Source organism: Corvus hawaiiensis, chromosome 10 (assembly GCF_020740725.1).
Source record: "Corvus hawaiiensis isolate bCorHaw1 chromosome 10, bCorHaw1.pri.cur, whole genome shotgun sequence".
In the NCBI taxonomy this organism is placed as follows: Eukaryota; Metazoa; Chordata; class Aves; order Passeriformes; family Corvidae; genus Corvus; species Corvus hawaiiensis.
This window is the reverse complement of record NC_063222.1, coordinates 11,491,881-11,511,231: the sequence shown is the minus strand read 5'-3', so window position 1 is coordinate 11,511,231 and position 19,351 is coordinate 11,491,881. Positions and strand designations below refer to the sequence as shown.

Sequence of the window (19,351 nt, the reverse complement as noted above, 5' to 3'; positions counted from 1 at the left end):
TACAGAGAAAAAACATCACCTTTTAGTCTGAGGGTGAGGATATGGAAGACAGCCTCCAGGGATGCAGTAGATACTGCAGGCTGCTTCATGGTATTAGTACGTAGTGATTCTTCATATTAAAGAGTTGTGTGCCACAGGCCTTCCTCCGGAAATCATGGATCTTTTTGTAATGGAAGAGAAAATGGGTTTGGGAGGCCAGATTTGTCCGGGTTTCGGTCCTTTGCTGTCTTGAGTGAAGAGTTACTCCATTGTAACTGAGAGCATAATCTAGGCTGCTGGGTGTTGATTTTGGTTGTTTTCTCCTCTTATGGCAGAGAAAATGAGTGGGACAGATATATAGGTTAATTGAAAATACCCCAAAGCTTCCTCTTGTGAGCCTTTTGTGAAGCGGCTGCCTTGGCCAACCCCAGCACAGGGGCCCTGGGTCACACAGGCACTGCTGGTGGCCCTGGCCTCTTGTTGGCCCGCTGGGAACTAAGGGAAGCTTGGCTCCTTGTGGAGAACTTCAGGAGATCCACTTTTCTCTGTGGTTTCCTGCTCTGGGGCCTGACAAGACAGCTCAGCCAGCAGCTGCTTTCAGAAAAAGGGCTTAATTTGTGCAGGCTGTGGAGGCTGGAAGAGACTTCAGGCAGTGGCAGGAGTCCTTTGTCGGCCCTGTCCTGCTGCCTGTGCCCACAGGTGGGAATGTCCCTCTGAGAAGCTGCTGCCTGGTTCTCCTTGCTTTCTGGCCACCGAGCTGTCCTGTGGCACTCCCTTTTGCAGCTTCTTGGGGGGACTCTACTCCTCTCTTCTCCTTTCAAAAGAGTCAAAGCTTTTAGTTCTGTCTCCACATTCCTTGCCAGAAAAGCATGAGGTGGAGAAAGGAAGTGGAGGAAGAAAGTAGCACTCTTGGATTTGGCATATATTTCTGGGAGAGGATGTAAGGAAGACTTGACTTTTTTTTTTATCAGAAACCTCAGAGACTGAAGGAACTTTGCTTGGAACAGCTTTATTCCCAGAAATCTACTCGAGCACTGTTCTTGCTTGCTAATTAATGCCTTAGCTGATAGTATTGAATAGTGTGTGTGGGCAGGAGCTGGGCTGCAGTTGTTGGTATGCATGTGTGTTGGCTGCATGACAATCTGAAAAATGCAAGCCATGATAACAAGGTTCTTAACCTCTTCCTGAGACAAAACTGCTGTTCTGTTTGCCTTTGACTAAATTGCACATTTTTTGTTTATTGCCAGATAGACACAATTTCACTGGAAATCAGGACACTGTATCCTTCTGTACCTGAAGATGCAGAACAAAAAGCAGAAAATTTATTTGTTAGAGAGGTGAGTATCTAATATTAAATGAAACCAAGAGTTTGGGGGAGGCTTGCTATGTTTATAATGAACATCTTTTTTCTTTTAATATGTTTTAGGTGATTTGAATCAGGTTTGAATTTTGAAGGCCAGTAGGAGGGGGGAGGGTTAGCAGCATGTCTGCAGTGGCCTATTGTGAGATGTTTGTATCTAGAAAAATTGTAAATGCACTGAATCAGCCTGTCATTGTACTGTTTTCCAGCTGCATTCCCTGTCACCACTAGTCCACTGATATTGATGTTGGTATTTTTACATCACTGCTAATGATTGGTGATCTGCATGTGCTTTGCCTTTGAAAATATTGATATCTTTCCAAAAATAGATAACCAATTGGCACTGGTTTAGACTCTCAGGTGTTATTACAAGGTATGTATCTCATTTGGAGCTGTATATATGAGGAATAGGTGCACTGTGTGAAGGGTGCATAGGGGTTTATATTTATTTTAAGTATTTAGAGTCTGTTTTACCTTCATAATAGAAAGTTCAACAAAATTCTTCCATGACAGTTAGAGGCCCACCAGGAGTTTGCTCTACCTTTAAAAAACCCCTATGGTTGTATGTTTCCATACCTGATCTCAGATTGTAGGAGAAGATTTCTCATCCTGCTACCTCAGGAATATTTTGTGTTATCACTGGTTTTATCACTTTGAAGGACTTTAAAGGAGTTGATTGCACTGTTCAAAGGAATCTACTTTAGATGGCTCCCTGAACCTTCCCATCTTTCATTATAGATGTGAAATATATCTCACTATTTGCATTAACAAAACAGGTTTATGAAACCAAATTTTCAGTCAACTTCTAGAAGGAGTTTAATTCCGAGCACTGATAATTGGCCCATAATGTGATGGTTCTTGGCCTTTTTTTCACCGGTTGGGATTTTTCATGCTGCACTTCCTGGTCTGAAAAAGTATTTCATATGCACTATAACTGCAAGAGGAAACTGTGGAGGAAAAGTCAGTTGCAGACAAACACAGAAATTAGAAATCATGAAATCCAAAATTAGGCAGAAATGTAGCTGTTGAATTGTATGCAATGTGACATTTTACAGGCTGGCCCTATTTCTTTTCAGCAGGTCTAAAAAGAGCAATAATAATTTACTGCCAGCTCAGATTGTCTGAACTTTGCCATCTTTGCTAATCTGGCAGCAGTGTTAAAAGATAACAGCTTGTGGAGTTATCTACCTTCCCAGAAGTCTCACTGCCTTTCAGCACTTTGGGGTCTGCTTTTTATTTTAAAGTTCCACAAGTTGCAAGGCCAGCACTGTGCTCATGGCTTTACAGAGAAAGTGGTGGGTCTAAAAATGGAACACGGTGCACAGTTCCTGGGAATCGTTACAGCTGAGCACGCCAAGGGGATGCTAACAGCCACCTTGTAAAACACATACTGAGTACATCTATTAGCTTTCTCTGCAGTACCAGTGAGCCAAGAGGAGGGGGAGAGAGGAGCAAAGCAGTGGAAAAAGCCAGTATTACTAAGCCTGTGCATGGAATAGTGGCAGGGTAAAGACCCTGTTTTAAAGTAGTAATGCATGTGTTCCAATTTGCCACAAAGCCAAAAACTGTGTGTGTGTGTGTATATATATATATATATATACACACATACATATATATACACACACAATAAATTAAACTCCATGGAGAGGATGGTTTCTAGTCCAAAATTAGGTGAAACTGAGCATGGGGTTCTGTGAAGATCTGTGATTGTAGTCCCCTGCAGCAATTGCAGAGATGTGTACTGCCCTAGCAGTATACATCTCTGTTGTGTTCCAGTTAGGTGTAGGTCACTTCTGGATAGATGTGCAGGAGTGGGATTGGTGACCTTCATTTCTCTCTTGGAACTGTGGAAAAGCCAACACTTCACTTGCTGAAGGAGTCTTTCTTCAAATATAGCATGATATATTGAACTGTATGAACAGTGAAGGTGTCCACCTTGTGCACACTTGACTGACTGTTGGTCACCTGGACTTATGGCAAGCCAGGATCAAATGCCTAATTCCTGATGAGACTCTGGGGAATGTACAGCTCATCCTGCTGAAGCCATTTTGGTATCAGCTGTCTCTGACTGTTCACTATCTCAGTACTTTAGCAAGGTGAGACAAAGACATGGAGCAAGTTGTTGAACTTCAAAAGAAGGGTCTGATCTTGGAGGTGAAACTAATTTCCTCCATGTGATGCAGTGTGAGGACACGGTACTGAAACCGTTTCAAGACCTCAGATCCATTATCTCTTGTCTCATTCTTCTGGCTGCTTGGTGGTGGTCAGATTGTCTTATCTACAAGATGAGGTCATTTGTAAAGGATTGTCAGAAATCTGTGATAATCCCTTAAAATCCTGGCTGTTTCTTCCTGGCTTTCCCTCTGGTGACTATAGGAAAGCTTTTCTTCCACCTCGAGCTCTTTCATTGCTATAGCCCTTCAAGGATGAGGGGATTTTTCCCCAGCCCTTACCAAAATCCATACAAAGGCAGCCTGGGGACTTGATCAAGTTTCCCTTCCTCAAGCAACCATTAAACAGTACTTAGAGGCACACCAGGAGGACTCAGTTGCCTAGACAATATTGGTTTATGGATCCAAAAGAGCTGACAAGCCAGATGAAGAACGATGAGGCTGATGTTGCTGAGAAATGCTTTCAGTATCGATGGCATTTGATGTGGTCCACCTGTAGTGGAAGGTTTGTGCCTCTATTCGTCCATTCAGTTCTCGTAATACTGCTTTGTATTCCTCAGGAATGCAAAACTTTCCCTGTTCGTGATATTGAAATGTTAGGGTAGTGGGTGAGGCAGAAGAATTGCCTTTAAAAAAGATGTCTGACCATCTGTGTTTTTCTGAAACTGTAAAATGAAAATCTAAAACAAAATAAAACTAAGGTGACAAATAAATAAATAGTCCCTTAAAAAGTATTTTTTGCCTGAAAAGAGAATAGATAGTTTACATTTTATGATTAATACCTGAGTCTCTTTATTAATTTATACCTAAGTATTAGCTATATTTTAAAGTTAATACTTTGTGAATTGGTTATTCCTATACCTGTAGTTGTATTAGGATGTTTTCCTTATGGATTTTTCCACTTTAACTTTTCTTAGGCAGGATCAGCCTGAGGAACTAAATTAGTTAGAAAGGAGAAGTTTCCAGGAACTTTTAAAGACAGAATAAAATTGTCTTCAGTGGTTTGTTGTTTTAAGTATTCCTGACTTCCTTTATCATGCTGTTTCCTTCCAAATTCTGAATTTTCTCTCTCCTCACAGGGTCTGCTGCATGTCTGCTGCATTTATGCCAGTCAGCATTGTCCTCATGGTACACAATTTTGGCAAATAGAAACATTCACTTCATAAGACATGAAATAAAATTCTTCCTTTTAGACAGTAAAAACATTCCCTAATATCACCTTTCCTAAGTCTGTATCCTGAATTTGCAGAACAAATGGGAATTCTTGGGATTTTCCCCACATTTCATTTGAAAATACAAGGGGATAGTGCACTTGCTATTCAAAGTTATATTTCATTTGAGGAACTTAAACTATCTAATTGCAACATATTTAATCAACATAATTTATTGGTTTGCATCGAGTCAGTATTTACAGGAAGAATGCAGGTATGTGCACACAAATAAATGCTGTTTGTGTGTGTGTAGGAATTATCTGTAGGAAGTAAATCCTAGGTAGATGTGAAAAAAATGCAGAACGTAAATAAATATTAGCTGTCAGCTCTCCTTTATGAAATGAGTTTAAGCCAGGTGATCCTTCCAAAAAAAAAAAAAAAAAGGTAAAAAGGTGCTACCTGGATAAGTTTTTTGGAAATGTGTTTGCAGAGGGGCTGGCTGCTTGAATGAGGAGGTGCAGGAGCTGTGCAAGGGCAGAAGGAGTGAGCTTCCTGGGTGAAAAACACATCAAAATGAAATAACAGTGTAGGAATATTGAAATTTCATTTGATGAATGATGTCGTTAATTTGTAGTTAACTTTGTCTATAATACAGTGTTCATGTGAGTGTCTCTGAACTTCCCTGTGGAGGTTTTCTGGATACACAACAGGGAGCTGTCACTTGTAGTAAGCTTGCAAAGCTCTTGCCACTCATTTGGGGGAGTTTTTATTTGAGATTTTGCTGGTTGGGTGTACAGGATCTGTAAGTAATTATGAAACATGAGTTTTATTAATCACAATGTGAAAAAGCAACAGCCTCCTGTACAACTTCTCAAAGTGGTTATGTGTCTACAGAGTTGATTTCTGAGGCTTTTTGATTTGCAGGCTAATTTGCATTGTTCTTACCTCTTTCAAAATCAGACTAAAATGGGAACTCCTGTTGACAGTGACACCCAGAAAGTTTTGTTATTGCGCATCACAGTGTAAATTTCCCCATCTTCAAAATCTAAGCTTTTTCAGTGCTTGAAAGAGCTGTAGGCTCAGGGCTAGACATAGATTATTAAAGGGTAGTGAGTCTTTCGATAGCACAGAAGGTAAATACCTGTTAAAAATGTTTGATGCTTTAAAATAATAGTGTGTTTCAGTGTTTTGGCTTGTTACTTGGCTGTGTCGCTGGACTTTACTATAAGTGTGAACTGTTATTTTGGGAACAGTTTTGAGAGCCCCAAAATGAAGGTGCAGGTTGGCAGCAGCCACTCGTGCTGCTGCCATGCTCATTGCGGATATGAGCAGTCTGGGGCAGGCCTGGGTGGAGGGCTGGATTTCCACCCAGGGTGATCACAGCACCTTCCACCTCCCCAGATCCCTGCACACTTCCTTCCTTTAGTTGTTGCAGCTGAGGTCAGAGTAGGGAGGGAAGGCTCTGTGAGCAGGGCTGTGCACGTCATGGGGCAGAGCACGGAGCCACCTCTGCAGCTTCCTTTCTAGCATTGTGGCCACATCCAGCTCCAGAACGTCTTTGCTTTCTGTTTCCAAGCTCTTGCATGGGCTTGCCCTGCCCTGTTCCACCTCAGGAACAGCCACTCTGCCAGGGTGAGTGAGGGGCCAGAGTTGCTCTGTGCTTGCAGTTCCTTTGCAAGGAGCCCAGTTGTTCCATGAATGACTTTTATCATATGCGCATCTTTTTTTCTGAAGACCACATACTAGTGCTGTCTAAGGATATAAGCAGGGAAGTTGTTTGTTTTATTTATGTTTCACTCACTTTCTCCTTTTTTCTGGTTTGGTTTGGTTTTTTTCCTCCAATAGGTTCCTTTCCATTGCTGGGTAAATCTTTTTTAAGTGTCTTTTTCACAGTGGTAGCCATCATGCTGTCATCACCAGAGCCAGAGATAAGAAGTTACAGGCAGAAAAAGCCTGCAGGATTGTCTGTCTCTATAAGATAAAATTAGGCCATCTGGACAAAACCGAAAAACAAACAAAAAAACCAAAACAAACAAACCAAAAAAAATACCTGAGTTTGATAGAGTCCCTGGGAGTGGGCTGTGCTGCCTGCCTGGTTAACAGAGCAGTAGAAAGTTCATGCAAGCATGTGCCAACCCTCCCACATCCCAAAACTTCCATTTCTCCGTCTATATTTTTCCTCCCCCACAGTTCACTTGAGCTCAACAGCCCCTGCATTGGTGGGTCTGTTCTTTGTCAGGAACAGTAGTAGCCAGCTCTGGCCTCTTCATAAAATCTCTGCCTCTAGAAAGATTTTTCTTGTTCATCAAATCAGGTTTGCAGGTATTTTTCCTCATTGCTAAAACTTAATTTCCAATAATGATTTTCAATTTTAAAAAATAATTCTAAGTCAGTATGGTTAGCAGAAGTATTTAATTTTTAGTTGGGATATTCTGAAGAGAAAATCTGTACCCTTTTTTTGGTGTTACTTTTTAGTGAGATCTAGTTTCCCCACAACGAGCTAGTTCAAGAACAGTGGTAGCTGTTGCATTGGGTTGGCTTGTCTTTTGTGAATTTACTGAGTGATACTTGAATGTGCTGCTTTGTCCCCTTTGATTTTTATTTTGATTAGCTTTTTCTTGGAGGAGCACAATAAACCTTTATAGTTGCAGGATAAAATACTGTGGCCTGCTCTATATGTTATTCACAACTGCTTTTTTGAACACACTAGCCTATAATGTTTGCAATAAAAGTCCACACTGAGAGTTCTCTGTGGGCTTTAATTGTATCTGTTAAGTAAAATACTTAGTAATGAAAGTACCACAGGGGAAAAGTGGTCCTTTCTGTAGAAGGTTCACTTGGTTTACATTTGTCAAGGAAAAGGGGAGTGATGTGTGAATTGGAGATTCTGTGCTCGCCCTCACAATGCTCTATGAGCTTTTCATTGGCTTATGTAGAACAGAGTATATGTTACCCTTGTAAAAGTATTCTTATGACCCATGCTACTATCACATAGTTTTAACACAAGCACAGGAGCAATAAAGTTGTTTTATGAAGCAACATAGAACAGTTGGGATTTAGTGGCTGGTTTTATCTATCATATCTGTAGTCAAAGGCCAAGTGCAGACAATGCTGTAGAGGTGTAGGAACATGGTTGTCAGGGGTACCTTTGGGCCTGACCCTGCCAAGTGCAGAGAGAGTCAGTTATAATGCTACAATATTATCTTCATTCCTGGAGAATATGTCATTATATGTCTAATGGTCACACTTTATTCTGCATCCTGTAAGATAATGAGGTCTTGTGTCAGATGAGAAGGTAAATACTGGATCCACATGGAATGTGTTTACTGCCTTTGGTTGTGCTGAACTGCCAGGGAGAGAAGTGCCTATAAATGTGCACCTACTTCCTTGCCACCTTTTCCACACTCTAAACCAAATAAAGCTGTCACAGAAGACTCTGGATACAAAGATGACTTCCTAAAATAATTTATGGCTACATACTCTGCATATTTTGCCCAAGATTTTTAAAAAGTGGTCTGCTAAGTCAGTGCTGAGTAATTTAGACAGCACCACCGTTAAGTTGTCAGCCCATCTCAGGTTTGCTCCAGCAGCCTGATAATCCCCTCTGTCCCTCTGAGGCAGAGACCACTGTGCAAGCAATGACTCCCGTGGGCACTCCAGAAGAGGCAGGAGTGAAGAGAGGGAATACTCCCAGTTGAAGCAGTCAACCTTTTTATAGTAATTTATAATTGTCCCTTTATTCTCTTTCTTTCTACTTTCTCTGCATAGCTTTTGGTATTTAGATACCTTTGATATATCCTTTATTCCATTCTGTTTGACTTCTGGAGTCTCATGCCTTTCTGTGAGACTGTCTTCACTGTTCCCACCTCAGATTTCTTTCAGTGTTGCTGCTTCTTTCTCCACCCTTTTCCTTCCTGATATGCCTGCTTTTCCTCCTTGGGCAGCAATTTCTACTGTTGGGTTCTAGGCTTGATTCCTCTCTTCCTTCCTTTCCATCTCAGGTGGGCTGGTTCAAATTTTATGGTGGAGTGTGGGGAGAAAATAATACAACACTGGGGTAAAATCTTCAGCATACTGTACAAATATCAGTTTGCAATTTATACACTGTATAAAGAATCACTGGGAATTCTGACATGGTGTCATTTTTCTTGTAGATGTGTACCTTAGCAATAACTGTACGTATTTCATGCATCTTGTTGCCTTTCAAAATGTCATGTTGGGTTTAACTGCATACATAAAAGTTCTGCATCAAATAAATTGCACAGATATTCTGCTCTACTTGACAGCACAGCCAAGCCCTTCTGTATAGTTCAGGTCTGGCTTCCTTATTTAAGGGAGATTGATGTATTAAGAACACTTTCCAAAGGCGAATGCAAAACCAGCAAGAAAAATTTTAGATAGCGGAAAGTACATGATGACGTGACTGAGCAAATTCAGTGTGGAAGGGAAAATGAGACTGGTGAAAAATTATAGTCCTGTTAATATATTCCTGAATGTTATTGAGAGGTTACAGATCAATCCTTAAGGGCAGAATAAGAAGTAGAGGGCTTGTGCTGCAACAAGGGGAAGTAAAAAGAATAAAGCAAATGTATTTAGAGTGGAAGGCTTAGGTAATGAAACAAGATGCAAACAAAAACTGTATAATCAATGTCCATGGAGGAAGTCAGGCCTAAACTAGATCATGTCTTTTGAAGCAGCAACTATATAATTTAATGATGCTTCCTAGAAAGCAGATGAGAATCAGTAAAGCATGTTAAATTGCTATCAGCTCCTTCCTCCATCTTGTGTGATTCAGTGCATTTGATTTTAAAGGGAAATTGTGCTTCAAAATATGGAAATATACGACTGTGGCTTTCCTTTAAGAACTGTGCACCCAGCTCTAAAAGAGAAGAATATGTTCTCTAGCATGTGGGCTGCCTCAGAACTTTATCAGTTCTCTAGCCTTCTTGAGTCTAAACATTTGTAGTAATTCTATTGTTGTTGTTTGTGTTTCTTCTGATTAGGCTTGTAAATACTACAGTTCCCACTGGCATGTTGTGAACTACAAATATGAACCCTATTCAGAAGATTTTCGACACTTACCACAGTAAGAACTCACATAAGTTCTCCTTTTTATTATTTTTTCCCTTTAGGCTTGTGTCATTTGCTAAGCTTTGTCCATATTTGCACTTTCCTTTGTCTTCTATGCTGTGCTTGTTTTACCATATTTTTAGTGTCTTGCATTTTTAGAAAGGGGAAGCAAAGGTCCTTCAGAAAAGTTCAAGACTCTGCAGAATTCACTGGTATCAACAAACTCCATTAGTGCTGATTCAAATCCTTACAAGCGTATTTGCGTATTCAAAGCACAGTTGATACAGGAGAGGTGGCTTTTCATTTTCCTTAATAATGCATAAATGTCACTCACCTTTCACTGGGATTAATTCTCCTTTTAGTTACCCTGTGTAACAGAAAGAAGGATTTCAGTGCTTTGTAGCTGCCTTGTACAGGAGAACTGGGTGCACTGATGGTACAAGGCTACAGAGATGTGCTGGTGTCAGGGTAAGGGGCATCCTTCCTGTGCTTGGGGGCATGAAAATTGCTGTAGAAGTTCTGGGAGGGGCAGGAGTAAGTTCCTTGACTTGAGTGGAAAGAAGTTAAGACTCTGGTGCTCATTCCTACATGCGTGAGTTCCTACTCATGCTCTTGTTTCTGGAAGGTTTGTGTCCTGCCCCTGAGGAAGGCTTTAGAGGGTAGTTAACAAAATCACTAAGTGCCAGAATGAGCTGTTACTGCCTCCTTTCCTGGAATTTGAGTCATTAAAATTACAATACTGGATGAAAAAGGTTTTTACCTGCACATAATGAAGAAATGGATGGGTGCTCCAGGCTTGGGTTGGATGGAAACTAGTACTAACTTCATTGCTTCAGGAACTGATAAACTGAGTCTTATGGCCCAGTTAGATGCTGTGTTCAGAGGGTTTTGCACTGCAAACCTTCCCTTAGACCTGCATTTGCTCTTGTATGTTGGTATTTTTATGAACAGAGTACATGGTAGTACAAAAAGCCATTAAGAGCAGTTTTGCTAATCAGAGATTATAAACATACCCTTTCTTAAGTACCCAGCCTGCTGATTGGTTTAGAAAATTAATGCATTTAGTGCTCAAGAAAAATGTTTGTAGCACAGCAGTTTTCCATTTAACCTTAAATGTCTTCACTCTTATGAAATATGCATTGGACAGATGTGGGTGCATTACTGTGCACAAAAGTACGTTTTAGCTGATTACATACATCCTCTTCTGCGAAGGATATTTTAGTGTGGTGCTTAATGGGATTTGCTTTCATGGGTTCATGCTCGTGTCTTGCATCTTACTTCCCCCCCCCCCCAACCACATGCATTGTACTGAGGATTATACTGACACGAGATCTTGTGTCTCTTAGGAATGTTATGGGTGCCACACTGGTTGAAATTTTAGATGCAAAATTATAGCAGGAGTTGTCTGCATTTTGTTTGCTGAAAGCTGCCATGGCTTTTGAGCTTAACATACCTTTAACAGATCTGGTTCGAGGTCTACCTCATTTCATATTGTTTCCAGCCTCTTCAACCTTAATTTGCACATGCATGTTATGAAGTTTGGTGTTTGAGACTAAATCTTTTCAAGAAAGATAAAGTGGCCTGATATGTCTTTGTCATTTTACTGTGTCTCACTTTTGATAGCTCTGGATGCCCAGTTTTTACCGGTTTTTGTTTGAAGAGATCTGCTGTTGTACTTTCAGAAATCTGAGCATGTTCTTATATCAATCCCTTTATAGAAAGTCATTGTATTGGGGAATACTAGATGAGTGTTAAGTGTTTAGCTTTACATCGTGGGAAAGGAATATCATTTACAATGCCAGATCTAACTGTGGCTAAAGTAATTCCATTCACTGAGGGTGTGCTGAACTTCCCTGTGGCCTTTTCCATATAGAAATATAAATATTGGGGCTCAGCAGCTTTCAGCAGTACTGAAGGTCTTCATGCTTGGTTGTGCTTGAGGCCATGCTGTGCTGGGTCACTCAGTTGTACAACATGGCTGCATAGTGTAGAAGATTTTTCTCTGAGTTACTCTTTCTGAATCCTGACCCTTTCTGTTTGGAAAGCAGTTGCAGTGTGATGCTGAGCACCTGGGGCAGGCAGTGAGTACTCAACATGCCCACTGCAGCAGTGCTGTGGCACCAGGGCAGAGCTCAGCACCATGTGCATGACAGGACCAAAATATTTAGCAATTGCTTTAGTTTTTCTCTGAGTGTGTTCCTCCTTGGAGGTTTTTCTCAGCGCTTTCTTACTCCTTAAATTCCTCTCTGTGAGCTCTCACTACCTCTTTTACACCATGTTTTATGCTTTGTGGTGTTGTGTTCTTGCTTCATGGGCAAGTAGAAGGGTGGGAGATTAGGGATTGCTTAGTGTATGCTGTGCTGACAGTCTGTCTGGGAACAGAAAGAGTCATTAGCAAAATTTTGTCATGAAAGAGCAGCAAAGAGAACAAGAACTGGTATTTCATCATTTGTATAGAACTGTTAGAGCTTCATAGTCTTGGGAAAAATAAAGATACATGTGGCTTAGGAAAAAAGTATTTTAAAAGTGTAGTGATTTTAAAGGAGACAATAGGATATAGCAAAAGGTGTACTGACATTGCCATGGAGGCTCGGGATGGTTACCTCCCTGAAATAGCCGGTACATGATTTGTTTTTAATAAATAAACAAATAGATAAATAAATAAATACTTTTTTTCCCCCCCTCCCAGAAGTGAATGTAGACCAGAGAAACTGCCATCACATTCCTTTGAAATCGATCATGAAGATGTGGATAAGGATGAAGTATGTATTCTGGTTTTGGTGTGGGTTGGGTTTTTTTCCGCTGGGGAAGTTATTTATTGCTTTACTATCAAATAAAGAATGATAATGGAAGGTCATTATCTCCTATAAAGTATTTCATATTTTTAATAGCTCTGAAATTAGTGGAACAGCTTTGTCTCATGTCATCCTGTGTATGGGAGGGCTATTAATAATATCTTATTTTAAAAGGAATGAAAGGGTGATTATTAAGTAGATATTCACACATTGCAGGTTTTTTTCATCTTGGAATTCAGAAAACAAGTCCATGCAATATTAACCATGTCTTCCATATAGGACACAACATCCCACTCATCTTCAAAAGGTGGTGGTGGTGGAGGAGGAGGAGGATTAGCAGCAGGAGTTTACAAGTCTGGATGGCTTTATAAAGGGAATTTCAACAGCACTGTAAACAATAGCATTACTGTTCGGGTAAGGAAACAACATTATTCTCTCTTTATTCTTTTTGGATTTATATTCCCCAAAGAGGCACACTTTCTGCCATTGTCATTTAGCTGTTTATATCTCAGGTTTGATTAAATTGCTTTAAATGATAAAAAATATTGGGGCTCAGCAGCTTTCAGCAGCACTGAGTTTCACAGCATATTTCAGTTGTCTGCAAAATAGTGTGATTGAAGTGCAGTCAGGAGTTACCTGTTATTTAAACCTTGTGAATAAAGTATCAGTGACAATAATTTGCAGTACAACAATTTTCATGCTTTTTCTTTCCCACTATTTCAGTCATTCAAAAAGCGCTACTTCCAGCTGACACAGTTGTCGGATAACTCGTATATTATGAATTTTTATAAAGATGAAAAAATATCAAAGGAGCCAAAGGGATGTATTTTTTTGGATTCTTGTACGGGAGTTGTACAGGTAAGTTCCAGTTTATTTCATTGTAGTGGTTTGGGTGTAGGATGCATTTTAAAAGGCAAGTGGAAGAACACGTTCATTAACAGAATAATGGTCTCATTAGCAGTTTCAGGAAATGAAAGCATCAGTGGTTTTGCTCTTTAAATTTGTGCAAATGCTCAGACTGACAAGTTACGAAAAACTACTGCTGAATTATGGTAGCAGACCATGCACACGCTCTTTGTCCATGGCAAACATGATAAAAAAATATTGTGAAATGTTTGTGCGGGGGGGGGGGAGTGTTTCACTGAAATTATTTTCTGAGATGTCAGATTTTACCTCATGCTTACAAAGAGCATGCTTGCTTGTTGTGGGGTAAAGAGATTCAGGTTAAAAAGCATCACCTGTTGGGCAAGTGTTAAATTAATCGTGTATCCTGAGCCTCCTTGAGGGTCATCACTTTTAGAGATGATAGAGAATCTTAATGGCATCAAGTAGGACAGAACCTTATTGTTTGTTTGCCAGAAATGTCTAAACTAACCTTTTTTTTCCCTACTGTTCCTCTAAGACAGTGTCATTAGCTTTTTCCCTCCATCTTCTTCTTCCTGTCCTCTCATTCTATTAATATATTTCTCTTTTTGCTTTTGTTTCATTCTAAAGAAGATGTTACCTTGAATGGTATGTGACTATTGACTGACCTAGCCCATTGTGTCACTAAAGAAGGAAATGCCTTTTATTTAATCCATACTTTACTTAACCAGTAAAGGTTGGTAACAGTGCCAGGCAGGCTGATTTGAGAGTTGCTTTGAAAGAAATCTTTCAGGTAACACAAGGGAAGACCCCTGATAAACAAAAGGTTTTCTTGGTTGTGATGTCTCTCCTTCACCTCTAAAACCCTTTGGAGCAAGAAAAATAATCAGTTCCCAGTGATTCACTCTGGGAACAAGTATTTGCTGACAGTCCCCAGCTCTGTGGGCAATGGCCATTTCCCCTGTGCTGTTCAGAAGGGTGTCTCTTTTTTCAAACAGGTGTAGAACAGGGTGGAGAGAAGCATGTAGGACAGGGATGTTTGCCAGTGTCAATCCATTGGCTTGAAAGACCCTCACAGGTAGCTTGGAAGTGTAGCAGAAGCTGTAGAGGAGATTCTTACAGAGAAATCCTGTTTAGAAATTGCTGCTTGCTCCTGCCTGGTGGCAGCAAGTGTTGCTTGTAAGGTGGGTCTCAGCCAGAGCTCCAGTCCAGCCCTGTAGGGTGTTGTTATGTACACATTTAATGGTATCCCAGGGGTGTCCATTCTGCTGTGTTGTTTCTCATGACACTCCAGGATAACAGAAATGCCTTGACTGCAAGTTTTCTGCCCTTTTTCACTAACTTCTGACAAAAAAAACTCAAGAAAGCTTTGAAATCCTCCTCCCCCTGAGCTTTTGACAACTGCTTTCTAAATCTACAGTGTTCCTCCAAATTGTCCTAAACTGGTTGACCAGTGGGTTCTCCTCTTGCCTGTCCCCAGATACAAGTTTCTGTGATTGTTCTTTGATTGACGTTTAGTATGGGATTCACAAATTTGAGCTATCTTCACTTGCAAGAAGTTAGAATCTTAGCCAAAGGGGTACTAGGGTGAATATCATCAGCTGCCAAAGTCTGTGATGGACTTGGAATCATAGGGCTCAAAAACAAAACCTGGCTTAGAGTTGCCATAAACAGGGAGACCTGAGGATGTGGAGAAAGAGTTGGGTAAAACTGAATTTTTAGTGAAAAAATGTGATATGTACATTGTGATTTAATGAGTTTTCATACCTCTATAAATAATTTAAGTCTCTATGAATGACTTTGAGCTCCTGTTTGATAGAGATAGAATATCAAAATTGTAGTAAACATCCCAGAGGAATCATCTCCAGATAAAATAAAAAGTGCTTCCAAAACAATTCTGTTATTTTGGAAGAATGACCCTCCAGGCATTAGACTTAGCCTGATGTTTCATTTATAGCTCATTCATAGTCTCTTTTTTGAATCTTGTATTATTTCCTTCTGGAAGAAATTTTTGAACTTGAAATTAAGTGTTGAAGATAAGAAGTCAAGGTATGGAAGGAGTTCTGTAGAGGAGCAAACTGAGAAATGGTACCTTGTTTTTTTTTCCTGTTAACTGATTAGGAAGGTAAAATAGTTGGCCTTAGATTCAAAACAAAGACTTTGCTGTAGATCTCATCTGCTTGCCAGAAGTCTGAAGTGCAGATGGAAAAGTGGATATTGAAGTTTTCCTGCCCTGCCTGATGTTCTTAAGATTCAGCATGCAAGATGTATTGCTGTATTAGATAATGTCTGGTAGCCTTTCAGTACCTGATTTAAAGATCTTGGCCATGTCTATGAGGGGCAGTATATAATATAGACAATAAATGCATTCATTTTGTGTTTCAGTACCTGATTTAAAGATCTTGGCCCTGTCATAAGAGGAAGTATATAAAATAGAAAAGAAATGCATTAATTTTAAATGCTTTTGTCTTATCTGAAGTAAAATTGAAACGTAGCATTCTTCTTTGTAGATTATGCATGAACTGGTGTACATAATCCACTTTACAAATAATCTATCTTTGAAAGTTTTGAATGGCCACTACCTAAGATTCTTGGCATAGTTTTGTTCAACTTCTAGCTCTTGGTCAGGCCCTTATGTTATATGATTTTATACATACGTAACAGGTTTTAATGACATTTTAGTCCTTGTTTTACATTAGCTTGAATGTATGATTGGAGAATTTGAGTGATTTCAGGATCAGGATAAATAGTGAACACCCAAACCAATTGCTGCAAAACCCAAGCCTATTCTTACCCTGTGTTTGAAGAACTAAAATTTATAACCCTGAAAGAATATTCACCTTCATAGAGCACTTCAGAGGAAAATTATTTCCTATCAAGAGAATTTCCAGTAGCAGAAATAGAAAATAGCACACATGCACACATATATGCACACACACAATCCCAAGTCGGTTTGAAAAGCCAAGATTTGTCTGACCCTGTTGACCCAAGTAGCTCCAGAAGAAGTAGTTCAGTCTTAAGTGATTCCTGATCTGGGTCATGACATGTAATATAAGAATTGGAGCAAGTGATTAGCAACAGATTGGGTAGGAATCTTCTAAATAATCTCTGTTGCTGGAAAAAAATGTTCATGGAACTTGCTTCTCAGTGTCCTGGGTTCTCCTCCTCCTCTGCTAATCACTATCAGATTTTGCCTCTGTTCCTCTTAAATATCACTATCATCTCACCATCTGTCTTAGAAGCTTCTTAATAACTTGTTCATATAGGACTGTGCAGAAAAATAGTTACAGTATGCAGAACTACAGGAGACCACTGTCATGTTATTTGAGACTGTTAAGGAAGAAAAAATGGAGTGAAATGGCCAGTTATGGGGTGGATTTTTTTTTTTTTTTTCATTTGTCAGCATCACTCCAAGGTTAAATCTGTCAACAAAGTGATGGCAATCTTTTGGAATATTGAAATCAAAATGGTGGCACTGATGTCCATCATCAGTAAGCTTTAAAAGTTCAGTGAAACAATAGGGAATAGAATGCATTACTGTTCTCTCAGATACAAGCAAGGAGGAGAGAAATTGATGCAACTGCTTCCTTAAGACTAAGAGATATGTGCCTCACTAACTGGGTAGATTTGAGAAATGAAGCACATTATGTTACATCCCATCACTTTGTTTAATTTTATTGAGGTGTTTCAGTAACTAAGTACCTGTTAATTCTTATGACACAAATTGATAGACTCATCATCTCCTGCCGGTAAAATCTGGTGATACAGAACAGATCTCAGAACTCAGTCTATTCCCAGTATACTGGGCATTTGTTCTTATTTTGTGCTTGAAAAGGATAGCATTGCAATGACTGACCAGCACTATACCTCACCTTTGCCTCTTGTGAAAAGTTGTTGAAATCCCCTAAGTTGTTTCTAAAATCTAAGACAAAAGTAGACGTGGGAAGTACCCATTGTAATAGTTACTGTGCAGGAATTTGTCCTGTTGCAATCTTCTGGAAAGATTGTTCCCACTATCCCCCAAATATTTATATGACTTAGCAGTACTTTGGTTTATCTTTTTTGTGTCTGGTGTGCTGGTAAAGTATAAGAGACTTGATTTTTAGAGCTGTTCTCTCCAGACCGCTTCAACTCGTGTAGCAGTGCTGCACTTTGTGACCAGAGGTCTTTTATTGTTCCACATGGGAGGTATTCCCTTCTGAAGTATTGTCCATCTTAGATTTCTGTGGCTAAATATAGGACATATGTTTGGCCATAGAAGCTCTTAAAGGCACAAATTGACATAAATTTGTGTTAATATTGCACTATTTGGATTTTCTTTAAAGCCGCTGAAGTTCGCTTAAATGTCATTTTAAGGAGTGGCCATATACAAATCCATCTTATGGATGACTTTTTCAGTACCTTTTAGTATTATTTCTAGTGTTTATTTTTATTTTCCTTTTGTTCCAACAGAATAACAGGCTTAGGAAACATGCCTTTGAGTTGAAAATGAATGACCTCACATACTTTGTGCTGGCAGCTGAAAATGAGCAGGATATGGATGACTGGATTTTCACTCTTAACAAAATCCTGCAAATAAATCCAGAGGGAACAATTCAGGAGAGGAAGAGTGCAGATCTCACTGATCTGAGACTTGGTAAGAGTGAAAAATCTCTTGTATTGTTGGGTTTTTTTTAAACAAGTGAAAAAAGTGGAACCTTCATATCAGTATTTAATCATTTTAACTGCCTGAGTCTGTAATGGATTCTGTACCTATTGATTTCTGACGAAGCAGCACCAGTCTTGGCAATCCCTGAACAATGTCAGCTAACTCCCCTCAGATCATTTTCAAAAGGCTGGAGGGGGAGGTAAAGCTGTTCCCACAAAGTCAGCAGGAGCAACGTGGCTCCATTCTGCATATGCAGCTCTTTTTCAAATTTAGTCCTCTCTGTCAATGATCTTGCTGGTACTTTGTGTTTTACTGTCCTGGAACTCTGAAAGTTTAAGAGAGTTTTGTGCTGGAGAGTGGTTAGATCAGTTCTTTTTCCAGCATTTTGCTTTCTCTAAAAATCTGGAGCTAATAATTAAAAAAAAAAAAATCCCAGCTGTGGTATATGGCTCTTTCTCTGAAAGCTTATTGACTTTTACTTCTTGCTTTTCTGAGCTTGCATATTATACTTTCACTGTGGAAGAAAGAATTGGATGCTCTGTTATACTGCAGTCTTCGTGTGGCAGTAACTCATTCCTCCACATAATAAATCCACATTCAGTTTGGATGAACTCCAGCTGAAATTCTAAGGCTGAAAACACTTGAAACCTTAATACAGATGTAGAATGCGTGTGCTCTGAGCTGAGTCAAAGCTTTGAATCCACATGCATCCGAACATTAGGGATGTTCAGAGCTAATTGAACTCTTTAGCCTGATGTTTATAATAAGTTCTAATTTTGGAAGGACAGGATACTCTTCATATAGCCAAAGATGTTTTTGTAATTTGGAGGCACAAGAGACTTGCACTTCAGAATCAGAGGAGTACTTTTGAAAATCCTACCCCTAAGGGATATTAATGAAACAGGAAGAAATATGTGCATAAAAGGTCAAAAACACAGGCTAACAGAAAACAGAAGTCTCTACTGGTAAAAAAGCTGATAACAAGCAACAGGAATGTGCTATGGAGTTAACTTGTCAAAAGACATGAGGCTTTCTTGGCAAGAAGAGCCCAAAGTGACTGCAATGACTTCTTTCACATGGGGGAGTTACCTAGTGAAAACAGCACTCCCTGGTGAGCTGAGTAAAGCACAGGGCTTGTGTTTAGTGCTATTCTCTGGATCCATAGGTTTGCAGCTCATGGAGTCCAGACACTGCATCCCTCCCTTTCCCAACAGGCAGGTAAGGTGCTGCCTGCCTCGCTGAATACTCCCGTTACTGGGTATCCAAAATCTTTTGGTTGACATAAACCTTTGGTGTTGCATCAGAAGAGACTG

At 39.7% G+C, this 19,351-nt stretch overlaps 1 protein-coding gene across 19 annotated transcripts in view; it reads left to right on the top strand.

Annotated features, from left to right (window-relative positions):
* DOCK10 (dedicator of cytokinesis 10) overlaps positions 1-19,351 on the top strand; it is a 144,962-nt gene that overhangs the window by 61,839 nt on the left and 63,772 nt on the right. For all 19 annotated transcript variants that reach the window (XM_048314385.1, XM_048314387.1, XM_048314380.1 and 16 more), the window contains exons 3-8: positions 1,227-1,316; positions 9,665-9,747; positions 12,421-12,493; positions 12,806-12,940; positions 13,250-13,384; positions 17,843-18,026. In XM_048314385.1, coding sequence (XP_048170342.1) covers positions 1,227-1,316; positions 9,665-9,747; positions 12,421-12,493; positions 12,806-12,940; positions 13,250-13,384; positions 17,843-18,026 — 700 coding nt within the window. The remainder of the gene's footprint in view (positions 1-1,226; positions 1,317-9,664; positions 9,748-12,420; positions 12,494-12,805; positions 12,941-13,249; positions 13,385-17,842; positions 18,027-19,351) is intronic.